The sequence below is a fragment of the Erythrolamprus reginae genome, chromosome 8 (assembly GCF_031021105.1).
Source record: "Erythrolamprus reginae isolate rEryReg1 chromosome 8, rEryReg1.hap1, whole genome shotgun sequence".
In the NCBI taxonomy this organism is placed as follows: domain Eukaryota; kingdom Metazoa; phylum Chordata; class Lepidosauria; order Squamata; family Dipsadidae; genus Erythrolamprus; species Erythrolamprus reginae.
Genome location: NC_091957.1, coordinates 15,477,081 through 15,504,618, shown reverse-complemented (window position 1 = coordinate 15,504,618; position 27,538 = coordinate 15,477,081). Strand labels below are relative to the sequence as shown.

The 27,538-nt window shown below is 47.6% G+C and overlaps 2 protein-coding genes across 19 annotated transcripts in view; one reads left to right on the top strand and one right to left on the bottom strand.

Moving 5' to 3' along the window:
* The window catches only part of ZNF362 (zinc finger protein 362), a 28,552-nt gene extending 13,099 nt beyond the window's left edge, over nucleotides 1-15,453 (top strand). For 12 of the 14 annotated variants that reach the window (XM_070759001.1, XM_070758996.1, XM_070758999.1 and 9 more), the window contains 6 exons: nucleotides 1,547-1,793; nucleotides 3,027-3,372; nucleotides 4,297-4,521; nucleotides 5,669-5,747; nucleotides 7,250-7,408; nucleotides 11,229-15,453. In XM_070759001.1, the coding sequence (XP_070615102.1) occupies nucleotides 1,547-1,793; nucleotides 3,027-3,372; nucleotides 4,297-4,521; nucleotides 5,669-5,747; nucleotides 7,250-7,408; nucleotides 11,229-11,345 (1,173 nt within the window). In that variant the 3' untranslated portion in view covers nucleotides 11,346-15,453. The remainder of the gene's footprint in view (nucleotides 1-1,546; nucleotides 1,794-3,026; nucleotides 3,373-4,296; nucleotides 4,522-5,668; nucleotides 5,748-7,249; nucleotides 7,409-11,228) is intronic. The other 2 variants (XM_070759005.1, XM_070758995.1) reach the window with 1 other exon arrangement.
* Nucleotides 15,454-17,249: 1,796 nt separating this feature from the next.
* PHC2 (polyhomeotic homolog 2) overlaps nucleotides 17,250-27,538 on the bottom strand; it is a 52,008-nt gene continuing 41,719 nt past the window's right edge. For 4 of the 5 annotated variants that reach the window (XM_070758987.1, XM_070758989.1, XM_070758992.1 and 1 more), the window contains 6 exons: nucleotides 24,722-24,960; nucleotides 23,890-24,013; nucleotides 23,242-23,356; nucleotides 20,261-20,402; nucleotides 19,420-19,702; nucleotides 17,250-18,486 (listed from right to left, as the gene is read on the bottom strand). In XM_070758987.1, coding sequence (XP_070615088.1) covers nucleotides 18,332-18,486; nucleotides 19,420-19,702; nucleotides 20,261-20,402; nucleotides 23,242-23,356; nucleotides 23,890-24,013; nucleotides 24,722-24,960 — 1,058 coding nt within the window. In that variant the 3' untranslated portion in view covers nucleotides 17,250-18,331. The remainder of the gene's footprint in view (nucleotides 18,487-19,419; nucleotides 19,703-20,260; nucleotides 20,403-23,241; nucleotides 23,357-23,889; nucleotides 24,014-24,721; nucleotides 24,961-27,538) is intronic. The other variant, XM_070758988.1, reaches the window with a different exon arrangement.

Sequence of the window (27,538 nt, the reverse complement as noted above, 5' to 3'; positions counted from 1 at the left end):
AACAAAAATACTTCCTCATTTTATTTTCTGTCTGTCTTTCTTTCTTTCTTTCTTTTCCTTCCTTCCTTCCTCTCTTTATAATTTGCTTTTCATGTTCTTCTAAAAATTTTAATTTACTTGTATTTTAAGAAAGGAGAATAGCAGTTCCTGCCTTAATTCCAGTACTTTCAGCTATCCCGGTGTTTGTAAGAAAAAAAGGCTATTTTTCGCCCCTTAAATCTACTTCCAAATTCCCATTATTAATTTTGGAGCAATGGGAGGAGGATAAAGGGAGCACCCGCACAGATTCATGGTCTTCTCCAGGAAACAGCTGGCCAGTGTGCACATCTGCCCTGGAGCTGACCTAGGGCCAAGGCTCATGTGCCCGCTGATATGGCTCCACATGCCCCCTGTGGCACCCATGCCATAGGTTTGCCATCTCAGTACTGTGCTAGCCTTGGAGGAGATCTCCGAGTGGCCTCCACTCCAAGATGAACCGGTCTGACTCTACTTGGCTTTGAAGTCCAGATGAAGTTCTTCCCTAAACCCCAAAATCTTTAACCTCAGATTGTCTACAGTCGACTCTGCCCAGTCGAGGTCTGTAAGGGGCGTGCACAAGCGCACCGTTGTGCCTACCATCCCTGTCCTACTGTCCTGTTGTCTTCTTTGATCGTTATGTACTACTAATGTTATGCTTATACAAACTACAATCCTATACTTGTTTGACAAAATAAATGAATATAAATAAAGTTTGGCAGGGATGCTTCGGTTCCGTTGAATCAGGACTAGATGACCATTTTTCCCCCCATTGTTAAAATTATTGTTAGCCCTTAAATTATGCTAGAGCTATGCTAGAGGTATAACAAGCAGGAAGAGGGAGATTATGATCCCGCTATATAGAATGCTGGTGACACCACATTTGGAATACTGTGTTCAGTTCTGGAGACCTCACCTACAAAAAGATATTGACAAAATTGAACGGGTCCAAAGACGGGCTACAAGAATGGTGGAAGGTCTTAAGCATCAAACGTATCAGGAAAGACTTAATGAACTCCATCTGTATAGTCTGGAGGACAGAAGGAAAAGGGGGGACATGATTGAAACATTTAAATATGTTAAAGGGTTAAATAAGGTCCAGGAGGGAAGTGTTTTTAATAGGAAAGTGAACACAAGAACAAGGGGACACAATCTGAAGTTAGTTGGGGGAAAGATCAAAAGCAACATGAGAAAATATTATTTTACTGAAAGAGTAGTAGATCCTTGGAACAAACGTCCAGTAGACGTGGTTGGTAAATTCACAGTAACTGAATTTAAACATGCCTGGGATAAAGATATATCCATCCTAAGATAAAATACAGAAAATAGTATAAGGGCAGACTAGATGGACCATGAGGTCTTTTTCTGCCGTCAGACTTCTATGTTTCTATGTTTCTAATTTGGGTTCCCTCTGCCAAGCGCATGAGTTGCAGGGGTGTTTGAAGGTCATCTAGCCTGACCCCCCCTGTTTTAAGCCACGACTGTCGGTCGGTCGTTCTAGGTCGGTCATTCTCTTCTCTTCTGTCCCCAGCTGGACAACCTAGTCCTCATCAATAAAATCAAGGAGCAGCTCATGGCGGAAAAGATCCGACCCCACCACCTGCCCCCCACCTCGGTGTCCTCCCAGCAGCCCCTGCTGGTGCCCCCTTCGCCCGCAGAGGGCAGCCCTTCCATCATGTCCATTCCCAAGCTCCAGCAAGTCCCGGGCCTTCACCCCCAGGCGGTTCCCCAGCCGGACGTGGCCCTCCACGCGCGCCCGGCCACCAGCACCGTCACAGGTAGGGAAACGGAAGGGTTTGGTCAAGGCGCTAGTCCTCATGGTTTCGGTGAGCGGGTGAAACCGGTGCTAAAGAGGGCAGAGCTGTAGATATTCCTCAGTTTATACCCACCATGAAAAACCAGAACGTTCAACATCGAGGGTGCAGGCATTAAATGGCCACACCCTGATTTGGCAACCTTCTCTTTTAACAAGAGAATTATGTCCATAACACCAGTTAACACAAAAATAATAATTGGCAATGGTGATATGCCTGTTTTATGGAGTGATGTGCTGATTCCAAAATAATAATAATAATAATAATAATAATAATAATAATAATTATTATTATTATTATTATTATTATTATTATTTAGATTTGTATGCCGCCCCTCTCCGGAGACTCGGAGCGGCTCGCAACAAAATATGCTTTGTTTTGCTCTATCACATAAACTTTCTGATATAGAAGGAATTTCTTTTATTACGTTATTTCTACATTTTCAATGGTTATGGTCATTACTGTTTTCTTAATGTTGTCAGCATATTGCATATAGAATAGCATGGAATAATGAATGGAATAGAATAGAACAGAATAGAATAATGAATAGAATGGAATGGGATAGAATAAGAAAATAAGAATAGAATAGAATTCTTTATTGGCCAAGTGTGATTGGACACACAAGGAATTTGTCTTTGGTGCAGATGCTCTCAATGTACATAAAAGAAAAGAGACATTTGTCAAGAACCATGAGGTACAACACTGAATGATTGTCGTAGGGGTCAAATAAGCAATGAAGAAACAATCGATATGAATAAAAATCGTAAGGATACAAGTGACATGTTACAGTCATACAGTCATAACTGGGGGGGAAGGGTGACAGGAATGATAAGAAAAAGCTAACAGTAATAGTAATGCAGGCTTTGTAAATAGTTTGACAGTGTTGAGGGAATTATTGGTTTAGCAGAGTTAAATACCGTATAACGCTGCTGCTCCATGGAAATTATACCTGCTGCAGAAAAACTATATAAATTTTTGAAATCAAAACAAAAAAATGATTCAGAAAAGTACAAGGTCAATTGTGATTTTTTTTGTAGACCTGTTTCTACAAATTAATTTAAAAAATTAAAAATTTTAATTTAAAAATTAAAAATTTTAATTTAAAAAATTAAAATCTCCTTAAAAATATTAAAAGAGAGGAGAACTGGGCTAAATGTTGACTCCTTCCTCTTCCTCCCTTTGGAGGAATTTGCTTAGCCTTTCCCCCTCCCCGACTTCCAGGTTTGGGGCTGGGGTCCCGCACTCCCGCCGTCAGCACTTCCGAGTCCAGCACGGGGACGGGCACCAGCACCCCCTCCACCCCCACCTCCTCCAGCCAGAGCCACCTCATCGCCTCCTCGCCCACCCTCATTTCGGGGATCACCAGCCCCCCGCTGTTGGACTCCATCAAGACAATCCAGAGCCACAGCCTGCTGGGGGCCCCCAAGAGCGAACGAGGCCGCAAGAAGATCAAGGCCGAGCACCCCACGGGACACCCGGTCCTCGTGGTCCCCTATCCCATCTTAGCTTCCGGAGACATCGGCAAAGAAGGGAAGACGTACAGGTAGGTGGGGAAAATGGGCTGCCGGTCACTGGCGCATCTTGGAACAAACGGGTGGTTTTGTTAGTGCTATTTGCATAAGTGGTTGGGTTTGGCAATACAGGAGTCTCTCTTCTTACGAACTTAATTCATTCCATGACCAGGTTCTTAAGTAGAAAACTTTGTAAGAATAAGCAATTTTTCCCATAGGAATCAAATGTAAAAGCAAATAATGTGTGTTAGTGGGGAAACCACAGGGAGGGTGGAGGCCCTGTTTCCTTCCAGGAGATTCCTAGAGAGGCCCCACGGAGGCTTCTCCCCACCTTTTCAGGCCCTGTTTCCTCCCAGGAGATTCCTAGAGAGTCCCACAGAGGCTTCTCCCTGCCTTTTCCGGCCATGTTTCCTCCCAGGAGGTTCCTAGAGAGGCCCCACAGAGGCTTCTCCCCGCCTTTTCTGGTTACAGTTTCGGAGGCTCGGGTTTGTAAGCGGAAAATGGTTCTTGAGAAGAGGCAAAAAAAAAAATCTTGAAACCCAGTTCATATCTAGAAAAGTTCGTAAGTAGAGGCGTTCTTAAGTAGAGGTACCACTGTATATAAAGAAACTCAATGTATGTTTAAATGAATTATAACACTATAGCTTTAAGAGTTAATGTTGCAGTTAGCCACAAGAGAGAGCCAGAAGCATGTGTGTGTGTGTGTGTCTCTCTCTCTCATTCTCTCTCTCTGATTATTCTCTACTATTACTGTTATGTTTCAGGTGAATGTTTTGTGCTAAATGCTGGTTTATGTATTTGTAGACTCAACAACTTATACTATTGTGTATATATGTGGGTTTTCCAGTCGGCTCCAGAATCGAATGAGGGGGGGGCTTTCGGTTGGGGCCCTTGTGGCTCTTTGAGGGTTTCAGGTGACCGACCCCTGCCCTGACCCCCCCTTCCTCGCTCCTCAGGTGTAAAATTTGCCCGCTAACCTTCTTCACCAAGTCGGAGATGCAGATCCACTCCAAGTCGCACACGGAGGCCAAGCCGCACAAGTGCCCACATTGCTCCAAGTCCTTTGCCAACGCCTCCTACCTGGCCCAACACCTGCGCATCCACCTGGGGGTCAAGCCCTACCACTGCTCCTACTGCGAGAAGTCCTTCCGGCAGCTCTCTCACCTCCAGCAGCACACCAGGTAGAGCTCGGGACCTTCGGAGGCCAGAGGCGGGGCAGGGGGAGGCCTTTGGAGGGGAGCCCAGTGGAAAGAAGTCGGGCTGCGAGGAAGGGGCAGAGCTGCGAGTGGTCCCCAAACCGCGAAGCAGGCTCCTCACCCCAATAAAACCTCTTTTATTTCATGTTCAGAGGATTCCTCCAGGAAAGGCTTTCAAGATGGTTCATAATTAGGAGAGGAGAGGAGAATAGCAGAATAGAATATAGACCAATGGTCCCCAAACCTGGCAACTTTAAGACTTGTGGACTTTAACTCCCAGAATTCTCCAGCTGCTCCTCTGCCCCACCGATGCCTGACTCCGAAGGCAGCTGATAACTGTCAGATGGCCCTGGCCCCCTCTCTGCCTCGGATGCAGAGCCCTTGTCCAAGCCTTCCCTAGACTCCAGGACTGGCCCCTGCTCCTCCCCAACCTCCTCACTGTCCAAATCTGGAAGTTGAAGTCCACAAGTCTTAAAGTTGCCAAGTTTGGGGACCCTTGATATAAACTATATTGCAATAGCATATAGAATAGAAGAATAGAATAGGAATAGGAATAGAATAGAATAGGAATAAGAATAGAATAGAGTAGAATAGAATACAGTACAGAATACAGCACAAAGAATATGAATGGAATGGAAAATAGAAAAAAAATAGAATAGGGAATGGAATGGAATGGAATAGGAATAGAATAGAAGAATGGAGTAGAATAGAATTTAGAATATAGAATAGGAATGGAATGGAAAATAGAAAAAAAATAGAATAGAGAATAGAATGGAATGGAATAGGAATAGAATAGGAATAAGAATAGAATAGAAGAATGGAGTAGAATAGAATTTAGAATATAGAATAGGAATGGAATGGAAAATAGAAAAGAATAGAATAGAGAACAGAATAGAAAGAAATAAGAATAGAATAGAAAAATAGAATATAGAATACAGAATATAGAATAGGAATGGAATTGAAAATAGAAAAGAATAGAATAGAGAATAGAATAGAAAGGAATAAGAATAGAATAGAAGAATAGAATAGAATAGAATATAGACTACAGAATATAGAAATGGAATGGAATGGAAAATATAAAAAGAATAGAATAGGCTTTGTGAAACGATTCCCGTGTCTTGCTGCCTTTCAGAATCCACACCGGAGACAGACCGTATAAGTGCCCGCATGGTGGTTGTGAAAAGGCTTTCACGCAGCTCTCTAACCTCCAGGTGAGTGGAAGGATTGGGGGAGCCAACAACAAGGGACGGCAGGAGACACAACGGGAAGTTGAGGCCACGGCTTGGATGTGGGATCTCTGTCTCCCTAATGGCTCTGGAGCTGCATGTCACTCTTTCATCCCACTAACTGCAGCTCCTTGGCGCTGGTCGGCACCACAAGCCCTTCCCGAATGCCGGACTCTGGCGTCGCCATCATCCCTAGCCCCCGAGGTCCAGAGAGAAGCCTTTCTTCTGCTTGCCCATCTCAGGCCCTTTCCACTCTCTTTCACTCTCCAGCCATCATGTGGACGGGCTTGCTGGAAGATTAAGTGTCCTGAAATGGCCCGATTCCTTTCACAAGGCACACCTGGGGATGGAGTTTAAAGGAGAGGCAGTTGGGAGGGACATTTGTTGAGAACAAACATTGAATTAATTTTGAGTTCCCGGCATCTTCCCAACTGTTTTGATTTACTGCAGTGCTACTTCACTTCTAGAACTCCATATCTTGCTTGCCCTGCGGGATTAATTACTGTTCTGCCGGGCTCTCTGGTAGGAGCCTCCCGAAAATTCAAGGGTACAAATTTCAGACACACACGCGTTTGAAAATTCAAAACAATGTTCTTTATCCCAAAATTCAAAATAAACTAAGCACTCTTTTTGTATTGCAAAGAGCACTCGTCCCAAAACAACCGGGTAGTCTGTACAATTTCCCTTAAGCAGTCATTAAGTACTTAGGTAGCAGCTGTGAAGAAACTTCACACCTTTTCTTCTTCCAATGAAGTGAGACACACACACACACATACACACACACACGCGTTGCTCTGCTTTGTTTTCAAGGGCGTGAAAAATCAACAAAGTCCAGAAACCAGCAACACAGGATTCCTGAAGAACTGCGATCAGATACTCTTTCACAACGGCCAAACCCACACGCTGCTATTTATAGCAGCAGCCCTAATTACCAACCACAGGTGGCCTCCTTTTCTCTTGTAATAATCCTTTAGTTGTTGTCTCCTATGCATCACTCTACGCATGCGTGGATGTGTCATTAATTCTTGTTCAGAATCCAAGGATGATACAGATGATTGATCTCCTGGGCTGTCTGCCAAACTCCTCTCTTCCCTGTCACTCATGCTGCCTTGGTCAGAGGAGGCTTCATCGGCAGATTCCATTGGGAGCAAAATAGGCCTGCGGCACGTGGATGTCTCCCCCACATCCACCTGCACATTCCCTTGGGCAGGAGCTGGGCCAGAGCTAACCACAACAAATTACCTTATCTTGCCTTATTGGATTCATAATTTGATGGGTTTTTTGCTTATAACGATTGGACAGGAGTATTAGTTTGTGGGAGAGTTTTCTCTCCAGACAGGAGAGTATAAAATGGACGTTGGGGGCAAAGTTGGAGCTAATAAAGGGACTCATATTTATTCTCTGGCTGTGTTACCTTTGTGCCACGCCACAACATAGAGGCTGTGCCTTGCGTTTTACCTTTCTCCTCCCATTTTCACTCCCTGCAGTCACACCAACGGCAGCATAACAAAGACAAACCCTACAAATGTCCAAATTGCTACCGGGCGTACTCAGATTCTGCTTCGCTTCAGATCCACCTCTCAGCGCATGCAATCAAGCATGCAAAAGCCTACTGCTGCAGCATGTGTGGACGAGCATACACTTCGGTAAGTGACCCAGGTTGCGAATGTCACGGGAGAGCAAAGGGGGTTTCTGTAGAGATCCAACTGGCGATGTTTGCAACAAAAGACCCAAAGCAGAAGGGAAAAGTCGCAGTTGCCCTTAAATTTGTGGTAGGGTTTGAAGGCACCAAGTGGGAAAGGCTGAGTTTTTGAATATGATGCACCTTGGATGGTTACACCTCTAGTGGGAAGCTTCCCCAGTGTTGAGCATTGGAGGGACTTGCCAGGAGCCAGAGGTACAAGGGTATAAAGCCCTTCATGGCACCGGACCAGAATATCTTCGGGACCGCCTTCTGCCGCACGAATCCCAGCGACCAGTTAGGTCCCACAGAGTCGGCCTTCTTCGGGTCCCGTCGACTAAACCAGTGTTTTTCAACCGGTGTGCCGCGAGACATGATCAGGTGTGCCGCGAAGCTCAGCTTCTGAGACCGGAAGCTGAGCTTTATTCTTCGCGCCCAGCTGGAGCTTCCCTGGCAGGGGCGGCAACAAATCTCCTTTGGGGTCCAGTGGGAGGGCACTGGCAGCGGGAACGGGAGGCTGCCGGCTGCAGAGGCCCCGGGCACCGTTCCCTGTAGGCTGCGCATGCCTGAGCCAGTGCACCCCAAAATGCCCCCCCCGCGCACCCTTTTCCAGGGGCACGCAGGGAGCCACGGCTGCCCACCCGCCTGCCCGATTTCCCTCCGCGCGGCTGGGGAAGTGGATTCGCCGCCCCGATTTCCCTCCGGTGGCTGGGGATGCGGATCCACCGCCTTCGCCAGCCCGATTTCCTTCCGCCCGGCTGGGGAGGTGGATTCGCCGCCCCCACCAGCCCGATTTCCCTCCAGTGGCTGGGGACGCAGATCTACCACCCTCGCCAGCCTGATCTCCCTCCGTGGGGGGGGGTTGACGAACCGACGACCGGGGGCTGTCCATCCGGGTTGGGTGGTGCAGGGCAGGCACAGGCAGCCCCAGGGGAGAACAAGGGAGGGAGAGAAAGGAAAGGGAGGGAGAGAGAGAAAATTGAATGAAGGAGGGAGAGAAAGAAAGAGTAAGAGGTAGAAAGGATAAAGAAAAAGGAAGAGAAAGGGAGGGGGAGAAAGGAAAGAGGGAGGAAGAGGGTAGAGAAAGAAGATATGAAGGAGGGAGAAAAAGAGAGATAGAAAGGAAAGAGGGAGAGAAAGGAATGAGAAAGGGAGATAGCAAATGAAAGAGAGAGCAAGAGAGAGAGAGATAGCAAGAGAGAGAGAGAAAGAGATAACAAGAGAGACAGAGAAAAAGAGAGAGAGAGATACAAGAGAGAGAGAGAGAGAAAGATAGTAAGAGAGAAATAGAGAGAGAGAGAGAGATAGCAAGAGAGACAGAGAGAGAGAAAGAAAGCAAGAGAGAGAGCAAGAGGGGGGGAAGGAGGGAGAAAGAAACACATAGAGGGAGGGAAGGAGGGAGAGAGAAAGAGAGGAAGGAAGGAAGAAAGAAAGAGGGATGGAGAGAGAAAGGAAGGAAGAGAGAGAAAGAGGGAGGGAGAGAGAAATAGAGCGAAAGGGAGGAAGAGAGATTTTTTTGTCCAAACTTTTTTTAGCCCTCCCCCCCAAATATTCCCCAGGATTTTGAAAATATGAAAAATGTGCCGCGGCTCCAAAAAGGTTGGGAAACACTGGACTAAACAATGTCATCTGGCGGGACCCAGGGGAAGAGCTTTCTCTGTGGTGGCTCCGACCCTCTGGAACCAGCTCCCCCCTGAGATTAGGATTGCCCCCACCCTCCTTGCCTTTCGGAAACTCCTTAAAACCCACCTCTGCCGTCAGGCATGGGGGAACTAAAACATCTCCCCCTTGCCCATGTTGTTTTGCTGTTTGATTGATTGTGTGCTTGTTTTTTATATACATTGGGATTGTTTTATGAATTTCTTAACTTAAAATTGTAATTGGATTGGTGGGCATTGGATTTGTCACTATGTACTGTCTTTTTGCTATTGTTGTGAGCCGCCCCGAGTCTGCGGAGAGGGGCGGTATATAAATCCAATAAATCTAATCTAATCTAATCTACTAATCGTGCCTTCGCCCAGTTGTAGTTAACTCATCGTAGTTTGGAAAACTGGGACGTTGCAGATTGTCCCAGTGCCTCCAGCAGGACATTGGGGGTGACCCTGATCCAGGAGGAGGAAATGGCCATATTATTCCAAACTGTGGGTGCCACACTCCTGCTCCCTTCGGGTCCCCACTTAGCACTCTGTACAGCCGATCCTCGCCTTGCGATAATAACAATTGAGTCTAAAATTTCCATGGCTAAACCAGCTGAGTGAGTTTTGCTCCCTTTCACAACCTTTCCTTGCCGTTGTTATATAAGTGAATCTCTGCAGTTTGTAACACAGTTGTTAAGCGGATTGGGCATTCCCGTTAACTTTGCTCATAGAAACATAGAAGATTGACGGCAGAAAAAGACCTCATGGTCCATCTAGTCTGCCCTTATACTATTTCCTGTATTTTATCTTAGGATGGATCTATGTTTATCCCCAGGCATGTTTAAATTCAATTCCTGTGGGTTTACCAACTACGTCTGCTGGAAGTTTGTTCCAAGGATCTACTACTCTTTCAGTGAAATAATGTTTTCTCACGTTGCTTTTGATCTTTCCCCCAACTAACTTCAGATTGTGTCCCCTTGTTCTTGTGTTCACTTTCCTATTAAAAACACTTCCCTCCTGAACCTTATTTAACCCTTTAACATATTTAAATGTTTCGATCATGTCCCCCCTTTTCCTTCTGTCCTCCAGAGTCCAGACTATATAGATTGAGTTCATTAAGTCTTTCCTGATACGTTTTATGCTTAAGACCTTCCACCATTATTGTAGCCCCTCTTTGGACCCGTTCAATTTTGTCAATATCTTTTTGTGGGCGAGGTCTCCAGAACTGAACACAGTACTCCAAATGTGGTCTCACCAGCGCTCTATATAAGGGGATCACAATCTCCCTCTTCCTGCTTGTTATACCTCTAGCTATGCAGCCAAGCATCCTACTTGCTTTTCCTACTGCCCGACCACACTGCTCACCCATTTTGAGACTCATCAGGAGATCATATGACCCCCACTGTGACCGTCATAGGTCCACACTGATTGGTCTGATGGAGGCTTTCCCCAAACCACAAAGCAGATTCCTTGCCCCGAGAAAACCTCTTTAATATACAGTGAATTTCTCTCCAGCAAAGTCTTTCAAGGTAGTTCACAATTACTGACCCTTATCAGGCTTGGAGAGTGGCCGAGTGGCCGGGCCGTTGTATTTCAGACGCCACAATACTTAGCAAAAGTGTAGGAATGAACTAATTAAGCAAACTGATTGTCTCCTGCAAACTCCCCTCCCCAGTCGCTCCTCTTTCGTTCCCTCTGGGAGGGGCCATTCATCGTCCACCTGTGGCCTTCCTCCCAAATGGACCCTTGTTCCTCAGCTGTCCCCTTCCCCTGGCAGCTCACACTGGGAAGAGGCTCCAGCTGCTCCTCTGCGCCACCGATGCCTCACTCCGAAGGCAGCTAATAACTGTCAGACGGCCCTGGCCCCCTCTCTGCCTCGGATGCAGAGCCCTTGTCCAAGCCTTCCCTAGACTCCAGGACTGGCCCCGGCTCCTCCCCAACCTCCCCACTGTCCGAATATGCTGCCAGGTCCACTGGCCACCAGCGGGCTGCAACACCTGTTGCCAAGTGTCCAAATTTTGATCGAATGACCACGGCCATGCTGCATGGCCGTTAAGTGTGAAAACAGTCACTTTTTTCCAGTCCTGAATGGTAGGTGGACAAACCCAAGTTGGGGCTCATTTGTACCTTTCCCCTCTTTCTCCCCAGGAGACGTATTTGATGAAGCACATGTCAAAACATACGGTGGTGGAGCACCTGGTGAGCCAACACTCTCCTCAGAGGACGGAGTCTCCCGGCATCCCCGTTCGGATATCCCTCATCTGAGACGTGGAGAAGCAGCGGCCTTCCCCTCGCGCGACGGACCTTCATGAATGCCCGAAACGAGAAAGGGGGGAAGCGAGACGGAGAACTTCGGATTATGCAAAACCGCCATAGCGCTCACCCTGTGCTGTTTCCTCAGATTTCTTGACAGTCTACAGCACTGAGCTCAGGAGGACCAAGAGACCCCCCTCCCCACCCCCTAATTCACCCTCCTCCCCCAAGCAACTTAGGCCCCCTGTGGAGGGGACGTGTCCTCTTTTGACATTGGGGACAACCAAAGACAATTCCACAGCACTTTCAACCCTCCCCATCCTCGCTTCTCCTGCAGCACCGTTTTCTGGGATCGCGGCGTTCTGTTTTCCCCCGTATTCCCTCACTTCAGTTCGGATTGTTTTTCTTCCCTCTCCAAAAAACAAAAGAACAAAAACAAAGTTTGGTGTAGATTTGAGAGATCTCTCTGACACAGAGCACATGATCCCTCTGGATCCATTGTGGGTCTTCTTGGACCAGTACCGCAGAGTATTTTGGTGCTAAGTTGGAAGGAGGCCCGACATCCCAGAAAGCATCAAGAGAAGAAAGAGGCGCAGCCTGGCGGACGCGACAATGCCACGCACCAAATGTGGCTCAGCCTGTACCCAACTCACGGCTGGTGCAACGTCAGGGGAGGAACCGTGGACCTGTCTTGTGCGGAAAACGGAACTAACTTCTGATCTTTTCCGAGAGAGGGAAAGCTTGGAGAAGATTGCAAAAAACTCGGTGGGGAGATCCTGTACGCATTGGGGCGGGGTGGGGGTTGGGGGGGGGACAAACACGAGAGAACCAGAGCACTTGGAACAGTACGTCAGGAACGTCCGCTGCATTAGACGTGGGTTTGACACCCTGGTGGCCTGTTGGGGACGAGACAATTGGACGAGATACATCCTGTACAGAAGACAAGGTTGGCACCTGCCCTGGCAGCGAACGGGGGCACAGCTCTAGGGGGACAGGCACTTGGGGGATAGTTCTTCCACACAAGTGTTTTAGCCAAGCTACTACTAGGTGGTTGGGATGTTCTAGAGTTGGAAAGCCATTGTCTTTGCTCGAGTATGGGTATGCAGCTTGGCCAAGTGAGTCTTCGAGGGGGGACGACAGCGGGATCCCTTTGTCATTTCTTCCCCTGCCCTCCCCCCAATCAAGTCTGTCCCTCCCACTTTGTGGTGGTCCTAATTCATCCCTAGATGACCAAAAGGTGCATCAACAGGCGCTTCTACGCCTCCAAGTTGGTGTTGGGGGCAAAAGGTGACTGTGGTGAGAAAAAACCCACTTGCGGGAAACTCGTTTATCTTATCTTACAGGAGGGGGAATCATCCCAGAGCCTTAGAAGTGGTCTTCCCCAGGGGCAAAAAAAAGCGATTATGCAGCTTTTCAATCTCAGGCCTACGGGTAATCCTGCTTACAACTCTTAACAGAGCCTGCACATTACAGTTGTTAAGTTGTGTAACAGTCGTAAAATGGGTACCTCCCAGGGCCAACTGAATTTTACCTTTTTTTGCAGCAGTTGTTAAGAGTACATGGTGGTGGAAAACGAACACTGTATTCATTAAGTCAGTGATTTTCAACCTTTTTTGAGCCGCGGCACATTTTTTACATTTACAAAACCATGGGGCACATGGGGGGGGGGGGGTTTAGCTAAAAAAAGTTTGGACAAAAAAATTCTCTCCCTCCCTTTCGCTCTATTTCTCTCTCCCTCTTTCTCTCCCTCTTTTTTTCTCTCTCTCTCCATCCCTCTTTTTTTGTCTCTTCCTTCTTTCCTCTTTTTTGCTCTCTTTCTCTCTCCCTCCCTAGTTCCCTCTATGTCTTTCTCTCCCACCTTCCCTCCCTCTGTTTCTCTCTCTCTCTCTCTTGCTTTCTTTCTCTCTCTTGCTCTCTCTTGCTTTCTTTCTCTCGTTCTCTTTCTCTCTTGCTTTCTTTCTCTCTCTCTCTTGTTTTGTTTCTCTCGTTCTTTCTCTCATGCTTTCTTTCTCTCTCTCTTGCTTTCTTTCTCTTGCTTGCTCTTGCTTTCTTGCTCTCGTTCTTTCTCTCTTGCTTTCTTTTTCTCTCTTGCTTTCTTTCTCTTGCTTGCTTTCTCTCTTGTTTTCTTTCTCTCTCTTGCTTTTTCTTTCTCTCTCTGAGCTTCGCGGCACACCTGACCATGTCTCGCGGCACACTAGTGTGCCACGGCACACTGGTTGAAAAACACTGCATTAAGTGTACACCACTTGTTATAGTTATAGTTTTCTATAACGGTGACCAGCTATAAGTCAGGGAGTATGTATAGCCGTGATGGCGAACCTGCGTCACACGCAGCCATATCTGAGGGTATGTGAGGCCATGCATGAGCTGGCCGGCTGATTTTTCAGCCTCGTGGAAGGCCGTTTTCACCCTGTGGGGACTTTCCTGGACCCTCCGTAGTGCAAAAAATAATCCAGCGGTCAAACCAGAAGTCCGTTTTTCTGAACTTTCAGTTTGCCTGTTGGGCCGTTTTTTGCACCCCGGAGGCCTCAAGTAGGTGAAAAAGGTGAAGGTGAAAAACGGTCTAACCGGGGGGCACATGGGCAGTATGGAACACATCGTGGGGTTGCGTGCTAGCATGCTTGTGCGCTAGCATGAATGCGCACTCCCGTTTTTGGGACACAAGGTTTGCCATCGCTGACCTATAGCAGTGTTTCCCAACCTCGGCAACTTGATGCTGGCTGGGGAATTCTGGGAGTTGAAGTCCAAATACCTTCCAGTTGCCAAGGTTGGGAAACACTGACCTATAGAGTTGGAAGTCACCCCGTAGCAATCCAGGCCCTTCCTTTCTCTCACATGCAGGGGGGCTTTGGCACAACCACGTCAGTTTGTAAGAGGCGTTGCTAGAGATCGTGGCCTCTGACGAAGCCCCATCACTTTTCGGGCAGGACTTTAGCTCCCCAACCTTGCCGGCATCCAAAACCCACCAAAAATTCTCAAGGGGGGGGAAGTATTACCCCACCCGCAGCCACTTGAATACTTCAACTCCCAGAATTCCCTGGCTGTCCCTGTCGCCTTTTTTCCCACCCAGAGCAGAGAGCTCGCAGAGGAAGGGATCATAAGAGAGTAAGCAGGGCACAGAAAAGAACGGGTTATCACCGGGAAAATTCTGGGATTGACCATAGTTGAGAAACTGAGCTTCAGTTATGCCCTCCTGGTTTCTGGCGTGGTTTTTGCATTGGGGCGGGGGGCACAGGACAGACTCCATTTCAAGAAAAATAGCCAGACTCCCCCCCCCCTCAAAAAAAATGCTGGGAAAAAAATGCTCTTTGGCTGAATTTTGCTTCCATCCTTCCGAAACCAAAACTACATGGCTGCCTCTCCCCCTCCCACCCCCCTTGCAAAAATTTCGCAGGCACAAACCCAAATGCAACTCTGGTCCCTTGCCTGGTTTTTAGCCAAACCTCAATGTTTTGTCTAAATAGGGTAAGGGGAGGAAGACCCCCCCCCACCTCAATCGACACAACTGAAAATCCACCTCTCTAAATCTCCCCTTTGCAATCCCTGTTGGGTTGTTGTTGTTTTTTAAAAAAAGATATTTCTTTTTTAAAAAAGGAAAAAAATATTTTTACGCCTTAAAATCGGTTTTTTTAAAAGCAGGTTGTTTCTTTCTTTATACTGATTTGGCCCTTCCTCCTCCCTTCTTTTTTTAAAAAAATATTTTTCTTTCTCAGTTTTGAATTGATGTTGTATGATATTCAATATTGTATCCTCTCCTCTCTTTTTTTTTGGCATGTTAATAACTGTGTAAATAAGACTCTTATACATATTGTTAACATCTTTTATATATATATATATATATAAAAGCCCAGGAAGCATCTAGCTAGTGCCCTTGTTAATGAAAAAAAAATGTTTTTTTAAAAAAATATATAGCGGGAACCTCCTTCCTCCCAATTTCTAAAACACTCATGCTGTGGAAAAAAGGCAGAGACTGACCCCTTGGTCTGGTGGGCAACCGTTTGCATCGCTCAGAAAAAAATTAAAAATAATATTCCCAATATATGAGAAATGATCACTTTTTAAAAGTTGCTTTGTATTTCTTCTCTGTTGTGGAAAGCAAATAATAAAAATGTCTTTTCAATCTTGGGCTGGACTTGGTGTGGGATCGGCTACTTTTCGTGGGCAAAACCAGCAAGGCTGAGGTCTGTTTTCACCCACAACACATGAAGCTCAAAGAGGTTTGTTTAGCCAACAGCACCTGTGTCGCCACCAGGCCCCTCCGGTCAAAACAAAGGAATCCACAGCAAGTCCTTGACTTACAACCCGAAGTTATGAACCTTCCTGGTTACAGGCGTAAGTCATAGAAACATAGATTGACATAGAAAAAGACCTCCTGGTCCATCTAATCTGCCCTTATACTACTTCCTGTATTTTATCTCAAGGTGGATCTATGTTTATCCCAGGCATGTTTAAATTCAGTTCCTGTGAATTTACCAACCACGTCTGCTGGAAGTTTGTTCCAAGCATCTACTACTCTTTCAGTCAAATCATATCTTCTCACGTTGCTTCTGATCTTTCCCCCCCCCACTAACCTCAGATGGTGCCCCCTTGTTCTTATGTTCACTTTCCTATTAAAAACACTTCTCTCCTGAACCTTATTTAACCCTTTAACAGATTTCCCTTCTGTCCTCCAGACTAGACAGATGGAGCTCATGAAGTCTTTCCTGATAGGTTTTATGCTTAAGACCTTCCACCATTTTTGTGGCCCTTCAATTTGGTCAATATTTTATCCATCTCTTTCCCTAGGTGAGGTCTCCAGAACTGGACACAGTATTACTCCAAATGGGGTCTTGCCAGCGCTCTATACAGCGGGATCACAATCTTCCTCCTCCTGCTTGTTATACCTCTAGCTATGCAGCCAAGCCTTCTACTCGCTTTCCCTACCGCTTGACCGCACCGTTCACCCATTTAGAGACTGTCAGAAATCACAACCCCTAAATCCTCTTCTGAAGTTTTTGCTAGCACAGAACTGCCAATACAATACTGTAAGTAATTCACCCCTCTGAGCGGGCTGCTTTTTGCAACCTATTTTTGTGCCGGTCATTAAGTGAATCCCTTGAGCCTTTAAGCAAACTGGGACATTGCAGCCATCAAACACAGTGGCCACGCACCCTGGATTTTGAACCCGTGACCATGAGGCCATTAGGTATGAGGACCAGTAACAAGTAGTTTTTTACCACTGTTGTAATTTTAAACAGCAGCTTGAAGAGACGGTCGCAAGTCAGGGACTGGTTGCATCAGAAGCTACGTGAGAAAATATTGTACTGAGAGTAGTAGATGCTTGGAACAAACTTCCTGCAGATGTGCCACAGGAACTGAATTTAAACATGCCTGCGATAAACATAGATCCATCCAAAGATAAAATACAGGAAGCAGTATAGGGGCAGAAGGTCCTTTTCTGCCCTCAAATCTTCTATGTTTCTATTTGCTGTTTCTAATTCCATCAAGCTTGGCTGGCATCATCCAGAACAGATTGGCCTACAGAACCTATGAGTAAATTCAAACCACCACCAACAGGGAGGTTATTTCCTATTGTGGCCCAAGAGGAGGACACAAGTGATGTTGGGTGGAGAGAACATCGGATGCCTGCTGGATGGGGGATTCTATTCCCCATCATCCACAAACACAGTCGCAGCAGCCACGGCCACTATTCCTCCACGCCTTAATGGGAACCGAGTCATTTTAAATTCCGTAAGAGAACGAGTAAATACGAACAGCCTCCTAGAAACTATCCCCAAATCTTCCCGTATAAAAATAAATCGACAGTACTGGATATTTCCACCTGCTCTTTTCCCCAAAAGAGACTTCTGGAGGAGGATATTGGGTTTTTTCAGCCTTTGAGGCTCAGCCGATCACTGTTTTTTTAAAAAACACGTGTTTTTTTTACCCCAAAGATGTTTTATTCAAAAACCAGGTGATGGAAGAAACGATAGAAAGTCCTTTTCCTGCAGCCCGGGAAAGGCTTCGGCAAGTGTCCAGCACACGGGGAAAAAAACAAGGCATTGCAAAACTGGTGACCACCGAGGGACACAGCTCAGCTGCAGCCCCCTTCCGTCCCCGATGGCCCCAGGCAAGGCCACCCACTCCTGACACCCCGGAGGCCGGCCCCGTCTTCCAGAGAGAAAACCAGCCCCTCCTGCCCCTCCGTTGGTGGGGGGTTCTCTTTGCAAATAAGGGTGGTGTGCGTGTTGTGTGAATTGATGCTTGTGACAAATGCAAAAATGTTTCTTAAGGCAGCCAGGAAAGTTGAGCTATCCGGGGAATCTGCTCCTCCTGAGCAGGTTTTTGGAAGGGGAGGGAGAGAACCCAGGACGGGCCACTCCCCGTTTCAAAAAGTGGAGTGGAGAGGCCAAAAAAAACAAAGAGGATGGACGGCAGAAAGGAAGGATGCAAACCGGAGAGTTTTGTCCAGATTTCTGCCTGGGAAAGGCGGCACGGCCCCCGATGAGGTGGGGGCTAGGTGGGGCCAGAGAGATGGGGGAAGTGCACAAGGTGGCACCAATATCGCACTCACACACACACACACACTCACACACACAGCGCTACAGAAAAGCTTAAGGCATCGGTCCTGTTTGGCTTTGAGGTTCCCAAGAGATTTTTGTCCAATGGGGGGTGGGGGCCTGGTGGCCCCCTCCCTCCTCCTCTGTCCAGGGGGTCCCACTCCCCACCCTCTTGTGGCAGGGAGAGGAGCAGGTGGGGAAGCTACTGGTTACTATGGTCATCGTTGTCGTCATTGTGGTATGTACACAGCCCCACGGCCCTCGGGGCATCGGGTCCCCAAGGAGGGAGGTCTGTCTCTTCCCCCCATCCGCAGGGGGCACTTTGTGCTCACGTTACCTGGCCAGAAGGGGGAGTCCCGGCCCAACGGCCTGACCCACCTGAGCTCGCTTCCCCTCCCTTCCCCCGAGCGGATCGCCCGTCCACCCATCACGCCGCGGCACCAGCCCCAGCCCCGGCTCCTACGAATCCTTCAACATGCAGATGCGGGCGTAAATCTTCAGGGCGGGGCCCAGTTTGATGTTCATGGCGCTCATGAGGTGGTCTTCCTTCAGCAGCAGCAGCGCCTGGCCGTCGATTTCCTGAGTGCGGAACTCGTCGGCGATCTCTTGACAGCCTGCAAGGCCGGGAAACAAACCCCATCAGCTCAAAGGTACTCGAGACAGGTCGAAAGTGTCCCACGCAAGGTTTGGAGATCTCCGGCCACTTGGAGAGGGCGTGACTCATGGCAGGGGGCCTCCGTTAGCCTCGCTTGGCAGCCCCCTCCCTTTGCTTTTCTGTTAAGAGAACGGGGGGAGTTCTGAGGACTTTGCGGCCCACACCCCTAATTCCTTCCTGGTACCAGATTCGGAGAGTGAGGAGGTTGGGGAGGAACCTGGGCCGGTCCTGGAGTCTGGGGAAGGCTCTACGTCCGAGGCAGGGAGGGGGCCAGGGCCATCTGACAGTTATTAGCTGCCTTCGGAGTCAGGCATCAGAGAGGCAGAGGAGCAGCTGGCGCCTCTTCCCAGTGTGCGCATGCGCAGAGCTGCCAGACGACCCAACTGGGAGAAGGGTTGGCTTGGGAGTTAGGCCACAGGGTCCCTCCCAGAGGGAATGAAAGGGGAGGGAGTTTGCAGGAGTTAATTAGTTCATTAATTGGTTCGTGAGTCTCCGAGACTCCTTGCCAAGGTTTGAAGATATCCGCCTGGCAGCTCTGCAAAGCCAATGAAGTCTGTGGCTGTCAATTTACCCTTGAAAGACTGGCTGTGAATGAGAAGAATTCACAGCAACAATAAAAAAGAGGGGTTTTTTTGTCGGGACAAGGAGTCTGCTTGGTGGTTTGGGAAGGCCAAGGTCAGAACAGTTGCTTAACTGAGGTCAGATTCCAGAGGCAGCTGATAACTGTCAGACAGCCCCTGGCACCCTCTCTGCCTCGGATGCAGAGCAATTGCCAAAACTCCTTCAATCCCCTCTTCTGTTGGGAGAGGCAATTAAGCCACCCAACGTGGGGCCAGGAGAGGCGGTTGGGACCTCGCGAAGGTTGGCCCATTGTCTAGCGGCAAACACTTACCGGGCAGCGAGTGGATGAATTCGTAGACGTCCTCCACGTTCCACTTGGTGGGCTCGCTCGGCAGGAAGTGGCGCTCCATGCCCACCAGATCCCGCAAGTGGACATCCGGCAGTTCCATCTCTCGCTCACTCTGCCGCCGCCGAGAGGCCGAGGAGCTGGCCGAGATGGGGGAGAGAGGCTCCTCGTAGCTGGAGTTGTCCGAGCAGCGGCTGGAGTCCTCGTGTCCGTGGAGGGAGCCGGGGACCGCCATGGGTGCAGAACTGGGGGGCAAGGAGGCCGGTGTCTACGGGGCCCAAACAGGAGACAAACCAGACTGAGAAGAGCGACCCTCGTGCCCGTTTCTAGCTCAGAACTGCGTCTTCTGCATGGAATGACCGGGAGTCCTCAACGTACGACCACCAAGGGAGGCCAAAATTTACGCTAGGGAGAAATTCATTGCCCCGTTTTTGTGACTTTCCTTTCCACATTGTTAAGGGAATCCCGGGACGTGTTAAATTAGTAAACACGATTGTTAAGTGAATTAGTTCGTTTCGAGAAGGGCAACTTAGAAATCTAATAAATAAATAAATAAATAAAATAAGTAAATTAGATGCCAAGTGGGTGACCGAGGGGAGGTGGGCAGTGTGAAGAAACAGTCCTAAGTCACTTTTTTGGTCACTTTGGAATGGCCGCTGAGCCAACTCTTGTAAGTCGAGGACTATGTACGAGACCAAAAAGGACCAAACCATCCTCCGAATTTCTCCGCTTCGGAACCCATTCTGAATTTCGCTCTCTTCAGAAAACGCCCTCCCCCCACTCCAAGTCCCTTCACGTTCCCACCCATCCCCCCTGCTGAGCTAACCGGTTTTTTGCTTTCTTTAGTGAGCGGGGGAAGGGCTCCCTTGGAGGGTCGGCGTCGGCAGTGCGCAGGCATGTTCGGTTTCTGCAGTTTGCTGCGGTCCGGATGGAAGAGTCCCACTCGCTTGGTGCAACCCACATTATACCTAGGGAGGGTGGAGGGGACAGAGAGGTTAATACGGTGCTCTGGGAGAGGGAAGAGCAAGACTCCCATCCGAATCGAAGCCAGGCTCGACCCTGCTTAGCTTGGAGAGTCGAGTGTGCCCAGATAGGCCAGGCTAGAGGTAGGCAAAGTTGGCTCTTCTATGACATATGGACTTCAACTCCCAGAATTCCTGAGCTGGCATGATTGACACAGGAATTCTGAGAGTTGAAGTCTACAGTCATAGAAGAGCCAACTTTGCCCAGGCCAGGCTAATCCAATGTCACTCCCAATGAATGTCCAGTTGTCCAAAATGGAGCCAACTCAAACAGAGAGATGGGTAGGAAATAAATGTGAGCATGATGGGTAATCCTCGAGTTACATTTAGTGACCGTTCAAATTTAAAACGGAAACGGAAACGACGTACAACCGTTTTTCATGCTTATGACCATTATACAGTTATGTGATCGGCGGATGCTTAACAACGGGGTTGTATTTAAGACGATCACCAATGTGGGACTAACAACTGCAGTGACGCACTTAGCCCCAGAAAGTCATAGAGTGGGGCCAAACTCACTTCGATGTCGCATTAGGGGCTCAAATTGTGATTGTAAGTCAAGGAATACATCGGCCGCAATCCCAAAACATCTTTAATGGCTGTCGGCATTGAAAAACAAAATCCCTAATTTTGTTCTAATATACAGAACTAAAGAAAACAAACCCACAATTCCACACACTAGATACAAATACTCAATCAATATCAATATCAACTTCATTTGATTAGCCAATTGACCATATCAAAGCAAGGAAAAGGACCACGTCGGTCGTTATAAAACTGTGACTGGTTAAAATACAATAAAATTGGCTAAAATAGAGGGAATTTGAATAAATAATAAGTTAAAATGCAGTATAGTATGCTAAAATTGAGTAGTAAAACATGAGAATATAACTCGTGCAAAGGTTTATATTAAACAAATCTAAGATACTGATATAAAATATTCTTGAGTTCATCTCCTTTGCATGCCACCCCAATATGTTCTATAAAACGTATTCTCATCTGAACAGCCCTGACTATAAACTTAGCGGTTCTAGAAACTACATATATATTTGTACCCCGAAGAAAATATGATAATTGTTTATTACAGTCCCAGTGTATGATTTTGTCAAGTAGGGGCTGTAAATACTGAGGTCTTACTGAGGAGTATAGTTTACAAATGCTCAATATTAGGTCACTTGATAGGGAGACTCAACAACATGGTTGACAAATTATGTCTTATATATAGAAACGTAGAAGATTGAGGGCAGAAAAAGACCTCCTGGTCCATCTCATCTGCCCTTATACTATTTCCTGTATTTTATCTTAGGGTGGATCTATGTTTATCCCAGGCATGTTTACATTCGGTTCCTGTGGATAACAAATAAATATACATAGGTAGCGAAAGAAAATATACTGCTCAAAAAAATAAAGGGAACACTCAAAGAACACATCCTAGATCTGAATGAATGAAATATTATCACTGAATACTTTGTTCTGTACAAAGTTGAATGTGCACGACAGCAGGTGAAAATGACTGTCAATCAGTGTTGCTTCCTAAGTGGACAGTTTGATTTCACAGAAGTTTGATTTACTTGGAGTTATATTGTGTTGTTTAAGGGTTCCCTTTATATATATTTTTTGAGCAGGGTATTAATTGATGATAAACAAATAGCTATCTAGGTGCATATATAAACACCACTGAAACTGAATACGTTCTGTATGTTGTTTACGTATTTATTTATTTATTTATCATTTACTTATTTACTTATTTACTTATTTACTTATTTACTTATTTACTTACTTACTTACTTACTTACTTACTTACTTACTTACTTACTTACTTACTTACTTACTTACTTACTTACTTACTTACTTACTTACTTATTGGATTTGTATGCCACCCCTCTCCGTAGACTCGGGGCGGCTAACAACAGTAATAAAAAACATCATGCTCATTTGTCTATCTTGTTTTTTCTTTTCTTTCTATTTTTAAATGTAGAAACTTAATAAAGATTTTTAAAAGAAAAAGAAAAAAACCCAAGTCCCCATCGGTCAATTGCAGAAGGCAGCCTAACTTGGACCAGAACTTTAACCCCTTCACACAACCACAGCTGCTGCCTCTCCCAGGTCCTTTTGGAGCAGTGTTTTTCAACCAGTGTGCCGCGAGACATGGTCAGGTGTGCCGCGAAGCTCAGAGAGAGAAAGAAAGCAAGAGAGAGAGAAAGAAAGCAAGAGAAAGAAAGAAAGAAAGAGAGAGAGAGAGAGAAAGCAAGCAAGAGAGAGAGAAAGAGAACAAGAGAAAGCAAGCAAGAGAGAGAGAGAGCAAGAGAGAGAGAGCAAAAGAGAGAAAGAAAGCAAGAGAGAGAGAGAAAGAGAGGGAGGGAAGGAGAGAGAGAGAAAGACATAGAGGTAGGTAAGGAGGGAGAGAAAGAGAACAAAAAAGAGAGGAAGGAAGGAAGAGAAAGAAAGAGAGATGGAGAGAGAGAGAGAAAGAGGAAGGAAGGGAGAGAGAATTTTTTTGTCCAAACTTTTTTTAGCCCACCCCCACCCCGCTCAGTGTGCCCCAGGGTTTCGTAAATATAAAAAACGTGCCGTGGCTCAAAAAAGGTTGAAAATCACTGTTTTGGAGGACCCGACAGGTGGACAAAAGTCACCCAATCCAGCCGCAACACCTGGCGGACTCTGCCGCCAATCATCACAGCCTGGCTGTCCTTCACCGCTTTAAACCTGCTTGAGGGGTTTTTACCCTGCAATTCTGGACAAGGGCCCCCCACTTCCCACAGGGTTTTGGGGGGTGCGGAGGTACCTTTTGGCACAGGCCATGGAGCAGAATCGCTTCGAGCGCTTGAACTTGTAGGCGAAGTCGAGTCGGCCGCAAAGCTCGCATTTCAACTTGGGGGGGGACGGCTCGTCTTTGGATTCTGGGGTGGGGGGAGAGAGAGAGTGAAATAGACCCATTCAAGGCCAGAGGGCAAGTACACGCACATACACACCCCTTCCTGGGGACCAAACAAAGGGGCCTCTTTGCGACAGGTGACTTGAAGAAAAAAAGGAAATAATGGAGAGGGCCCCCCCTATGTGGGAAGGCCCCTGACCCCCCCCCCAAATTTTTTTAAAAGGTTCAGGAAATCAACTTTATGTGCAGTTAAAAACTTCTGCAAAAGTTAAGAGACTTTGGGGGGAAATGCAGGTGGGTGCAGAAACTTCGGAACGAGACCAGTGTAAAAAAAAGGGGGGGTCTTCTGCTGCCTGGCCCCTCCCAAGGCATCACTCCATGCCAGGCTGAGAGGCCCTTTGCGCATGCTCAGAGTCCCTATTTCACCACCACCCCTCTTCTTTCCCCAGGACTGACCACTTCCATCTCTGAGTCATTTTTTAAAAAAGTGCCTGACCCTCCCCAGGGCATCGGGGAGGCGCTCTGTGCGTGCTCAGGGTCCCCCTCTCCCAGGCCCACCTTGTAGGTAGGGGTCTTCCAACTCGGAGTCGGTGGTGGTCTCCTGCAGCTGAGGCTTCTCCGCCAGCACGGCCTGCGCATACTTCTTCTTCAGGTTGCCCACCAGCAGGGAGGAGCGGCCCACCTGGCCCCGGAAGAGCCGGAGGGGGAGTTAGAGAGACCACACAGCCCCTCAAAGATTTGGGGGGGGGGGGCTAAGAGTCAAGGAAGAGGCAGAATTCCCCACCCAGAGAAGCTCTAGGATGCCTGCCCCCACCCCTCAAAAGGAAGCCCCCCACCGCCCCCCATTGCCCCACACCTTCGTCCCATCCATTTTGCACCCCGTCTCATTTCCTTAAACAGCCCCCCCTTTTCAGAGAGAGAGAGATGAAGAGAGAGAGAGATGGAGAGAGAGAAAGAGACAGAGAGAGAGAGAGAGAGATGGGGAGAGACAGATGAAGAGATGGGGAGAGAGAAAGAGAGAGATGGAGAATGAGAGATGGAGTGAAAAAGAGAGAAAAAGAGACAGATGGAGGGTCAGAGACATGGAGAGAGAAAAAAGAGAGACATGGAGGGAGGGAGAAAAAGAAAGTGACGGGGAGAGAGAAATGAAGAGAGAGATGAAAAGAGATGGAGAGAGAGAGAGATGGAGAGAGAGGAGAGAGAAAAAAGAGAGAGGGATGGAAGAAGGGAGGGAGAAAAAGAGAGACGGAGAGAGAGAGAAAGAGACATATGGAGGGACAGAGATGGAGAGAGAGAAAAGAGAGAGCTGGAGGGAAGGAGAAAAAGAAAGAGAGAGATGGAAGGAGGGAGGGAGAAAGAAAGTGAGATGGGGGGAGAGAGACCTACGTACCGGGAAGGGCTCAGCCCCCTCCTGGATGACGAAACCCTCGATGAGGTGGGTCAGGATCTGGGGCCGGACGATGGCCTGGGGGGTCGCCTTGCTCTCCCCGTTCTGGGGCAGGAGGGCGTTGCTGGGCACGGGGGCGGAGGCAGCACTGCCGCTGTTTCCGGAGGTCATGCCGGGGCTGATGGGCTCGGGCCGGGGCACTGCCGGGCGAAGGAGGCCGCTGCTGCCGCCGGGGGTCCCCTCTGTCGGAGGGAGGGAGGGAGGGGCGGGCAGAGTCAGGCAGGGCTGCTCCCAGACAAAGGCAGAGGCCCCAGCCCCTCCCGTCCTCATTACCATACAGCTGACTCCCCCCCCCTCGCCCCAGACCCTCGCTGGACAGCCCCAGCCCCCCCATCCCTCACTGGAGAGGCCAGAGAAGAAGCCCAGCCACACAATCCCAGTGCCCCCCACCCCCACTCTCCCCAGAGCCCTGCATGCTCTCTCAGCTGGGGGTGCTTCATGACCCAGATTCGGTAACATGGTCACTGCTAGTAAGGCAACTAGCGCTCATGAATTAGCAAAAGCAGCCGGTGTGATTAGCACTGATGATGTCAGCTAGTTGGGTCTTGAACTGTCTGCAAGAAACCGACAAACCCAGAGAGCACCAAGGGACCCCACAGCCCTCTTCCTCCTCCTCTTCTTCCTCCTCTACCTCTTCTTCTTCTACTTCCTTCCCCTACACTTCCTCCTCCTCTTCCCCTTCTTCTTCTTCCTCCTCCTCTTCCCCTTCTTCTTCTTCCTCCTCTTCTTCCTCTTCTACTTCCTCCTCCTGCCTCCTCCTCTTCTTCCTCCTCTACCTCTTCTTCTTCTACTTCCTTCCCCTACACTTCCTCCTCTTCTTCCTCCTCCTCTTCCCCTTCTTCCTCCTCCTCTTCCTCTTCTACTTCCTCCTCTTCTTCCTCTTCTTCCTCCTCCTCTTCCCCTTCTTCCTCCTCTTCTTCCTCTTCTACTTCCTCCTCCTGCCTCCTCCTCTTCTTCCTCCTCTACCTCTTCTTCTTCTACTTCCTTCCCCTACACTTCCTCCTCCTCTTCCCCTTCTTCTTCCTCCTCTTCTTCCTCTTCTACTTCCTCATCCTGCCTCCTCCTCTTCTTCCTCCTCTACCTCTTCTTCTTCTACTTCCTTCCCCTACACTTCCTCCTCTTCTTTCTCCTCCTCTTCCCCTTCTTCCTCCTCTTCTTCCTCTTCTACTTCCTCCTCCTCTTCCCCTTCTTCTTCTTCCTCCTCCTCTTCCTCTTCTACTTCCTCCTCCTCCTCCTCCTTTCTCATCATGCCCATCACCCATCTCCTCCCACTTGTTGCTTGAATCCTTACAATTTATATTAATATTGTTTCCTGATTGCTTATTTGACACCTATGACAATCATTAAGTGTTGGACCTCCTGATTTTTGACAAATGTCTCTTTTTCTTTTATGAACACTGAGAGCATCTGCACTAAGAGAAATTGTTTATCCAATCACACTTGGCCAGTAAATAATTCTCTTCTCTTCTTAATTTCTATTCTGTTCTAATGTATATTTTCTTTTATGAACACTGAGAGCATCTGCACCAAAGACAAATTCCTTGTGTGTCCAATCACACTTGGCCAAGAAAGAATTCTATTCTATTCTATTCTATTCTATATTCTATTCTATTCTATTCCTCCTCCTCCTTCTCCTCCTCAACCTCCTTCTAGCACTTATGATGTCAGAAAACCAAGGCATTAATTCATACACAGCTAAATAAAAAAGATGAAATAAACACATCTAACAAATTAAAGTCATTCGGAGGAACACAGGAAGAGCTTTGGAAAATCTACATGCAGTTTCCAGGGTTGTGTTTCTTGTTTACAACAGGGTTTATAATTGTGGTTACGTTCCTTGTTCACAAATACTATTTTTGGGGAAGGAAATCCAGGGTCCAAAAACAGTTGTTAAGTTCCAAAAACACATATTGCTACTATCTTGGCTTATTAATATAACATAACATGTAACATAACATAACATATAATATTATTATTCTGTTCTGTTCTATTATAAATCTCATCTCTTTCTCTCTCCCAAAAACCCAAACAATCCAGACCGATTGGCAAAGGAGGAAAAATTCTTAGGCTCTGCAAAGCAGGATAAAAATAACAAAAACCACCCAGGTTGCTGGACCTCATGATACCCGAAGCAGGATGTTTACACAGGCAAGAAAGCGCCGTTTCTAAACAAGACAAATTCTGCCCCCCAAAATAAATGCCCCTTTTTTTCACGGAAGGAATCAAAATCCTTTCCCCCAATGAACGAGGAACAGGGCCCAGCGGGATCGTCTGCTCAAAAGCACCTAAATTTGCAAAGGCGGAAAAGCAGCTGCCAATTTTATCTCTCTTTTTTTTTCCTTTTATTTTGCAGAAAGCGAAAAGTTCCCAGGTGTTTAACCGGGGGGGGGGGGGATAAAAAGGTCTTGATGTGACACACACACGGCTCTTTGCACGCCAGACACACACGCCTGAGGGAGCTTGTTGCTCCCCGGCACTCCCAGCTCGTGCGCCTTCCCCGCCCTCCCTCCGTCCCTCCGGCCAGCAACGTGCGCGCAACCTCCACAACAGAAGCCAGCAGGCGTGTTTTGCAAGGCATGCTGGGAGCAGCCTTGGTCAACAAAAGATGCCCAGCACGCCCGAGGTTCCTGCAGGCAGCAAAAATGCTTCCCCAGTTGTTGTTGTTGTTGTTATTATTATTATTATTATTATTATTATTATTATTATTATTAAGAATAGTAATAGTAGTAGTAGTAGTAATAATAATCATAATAATAATCA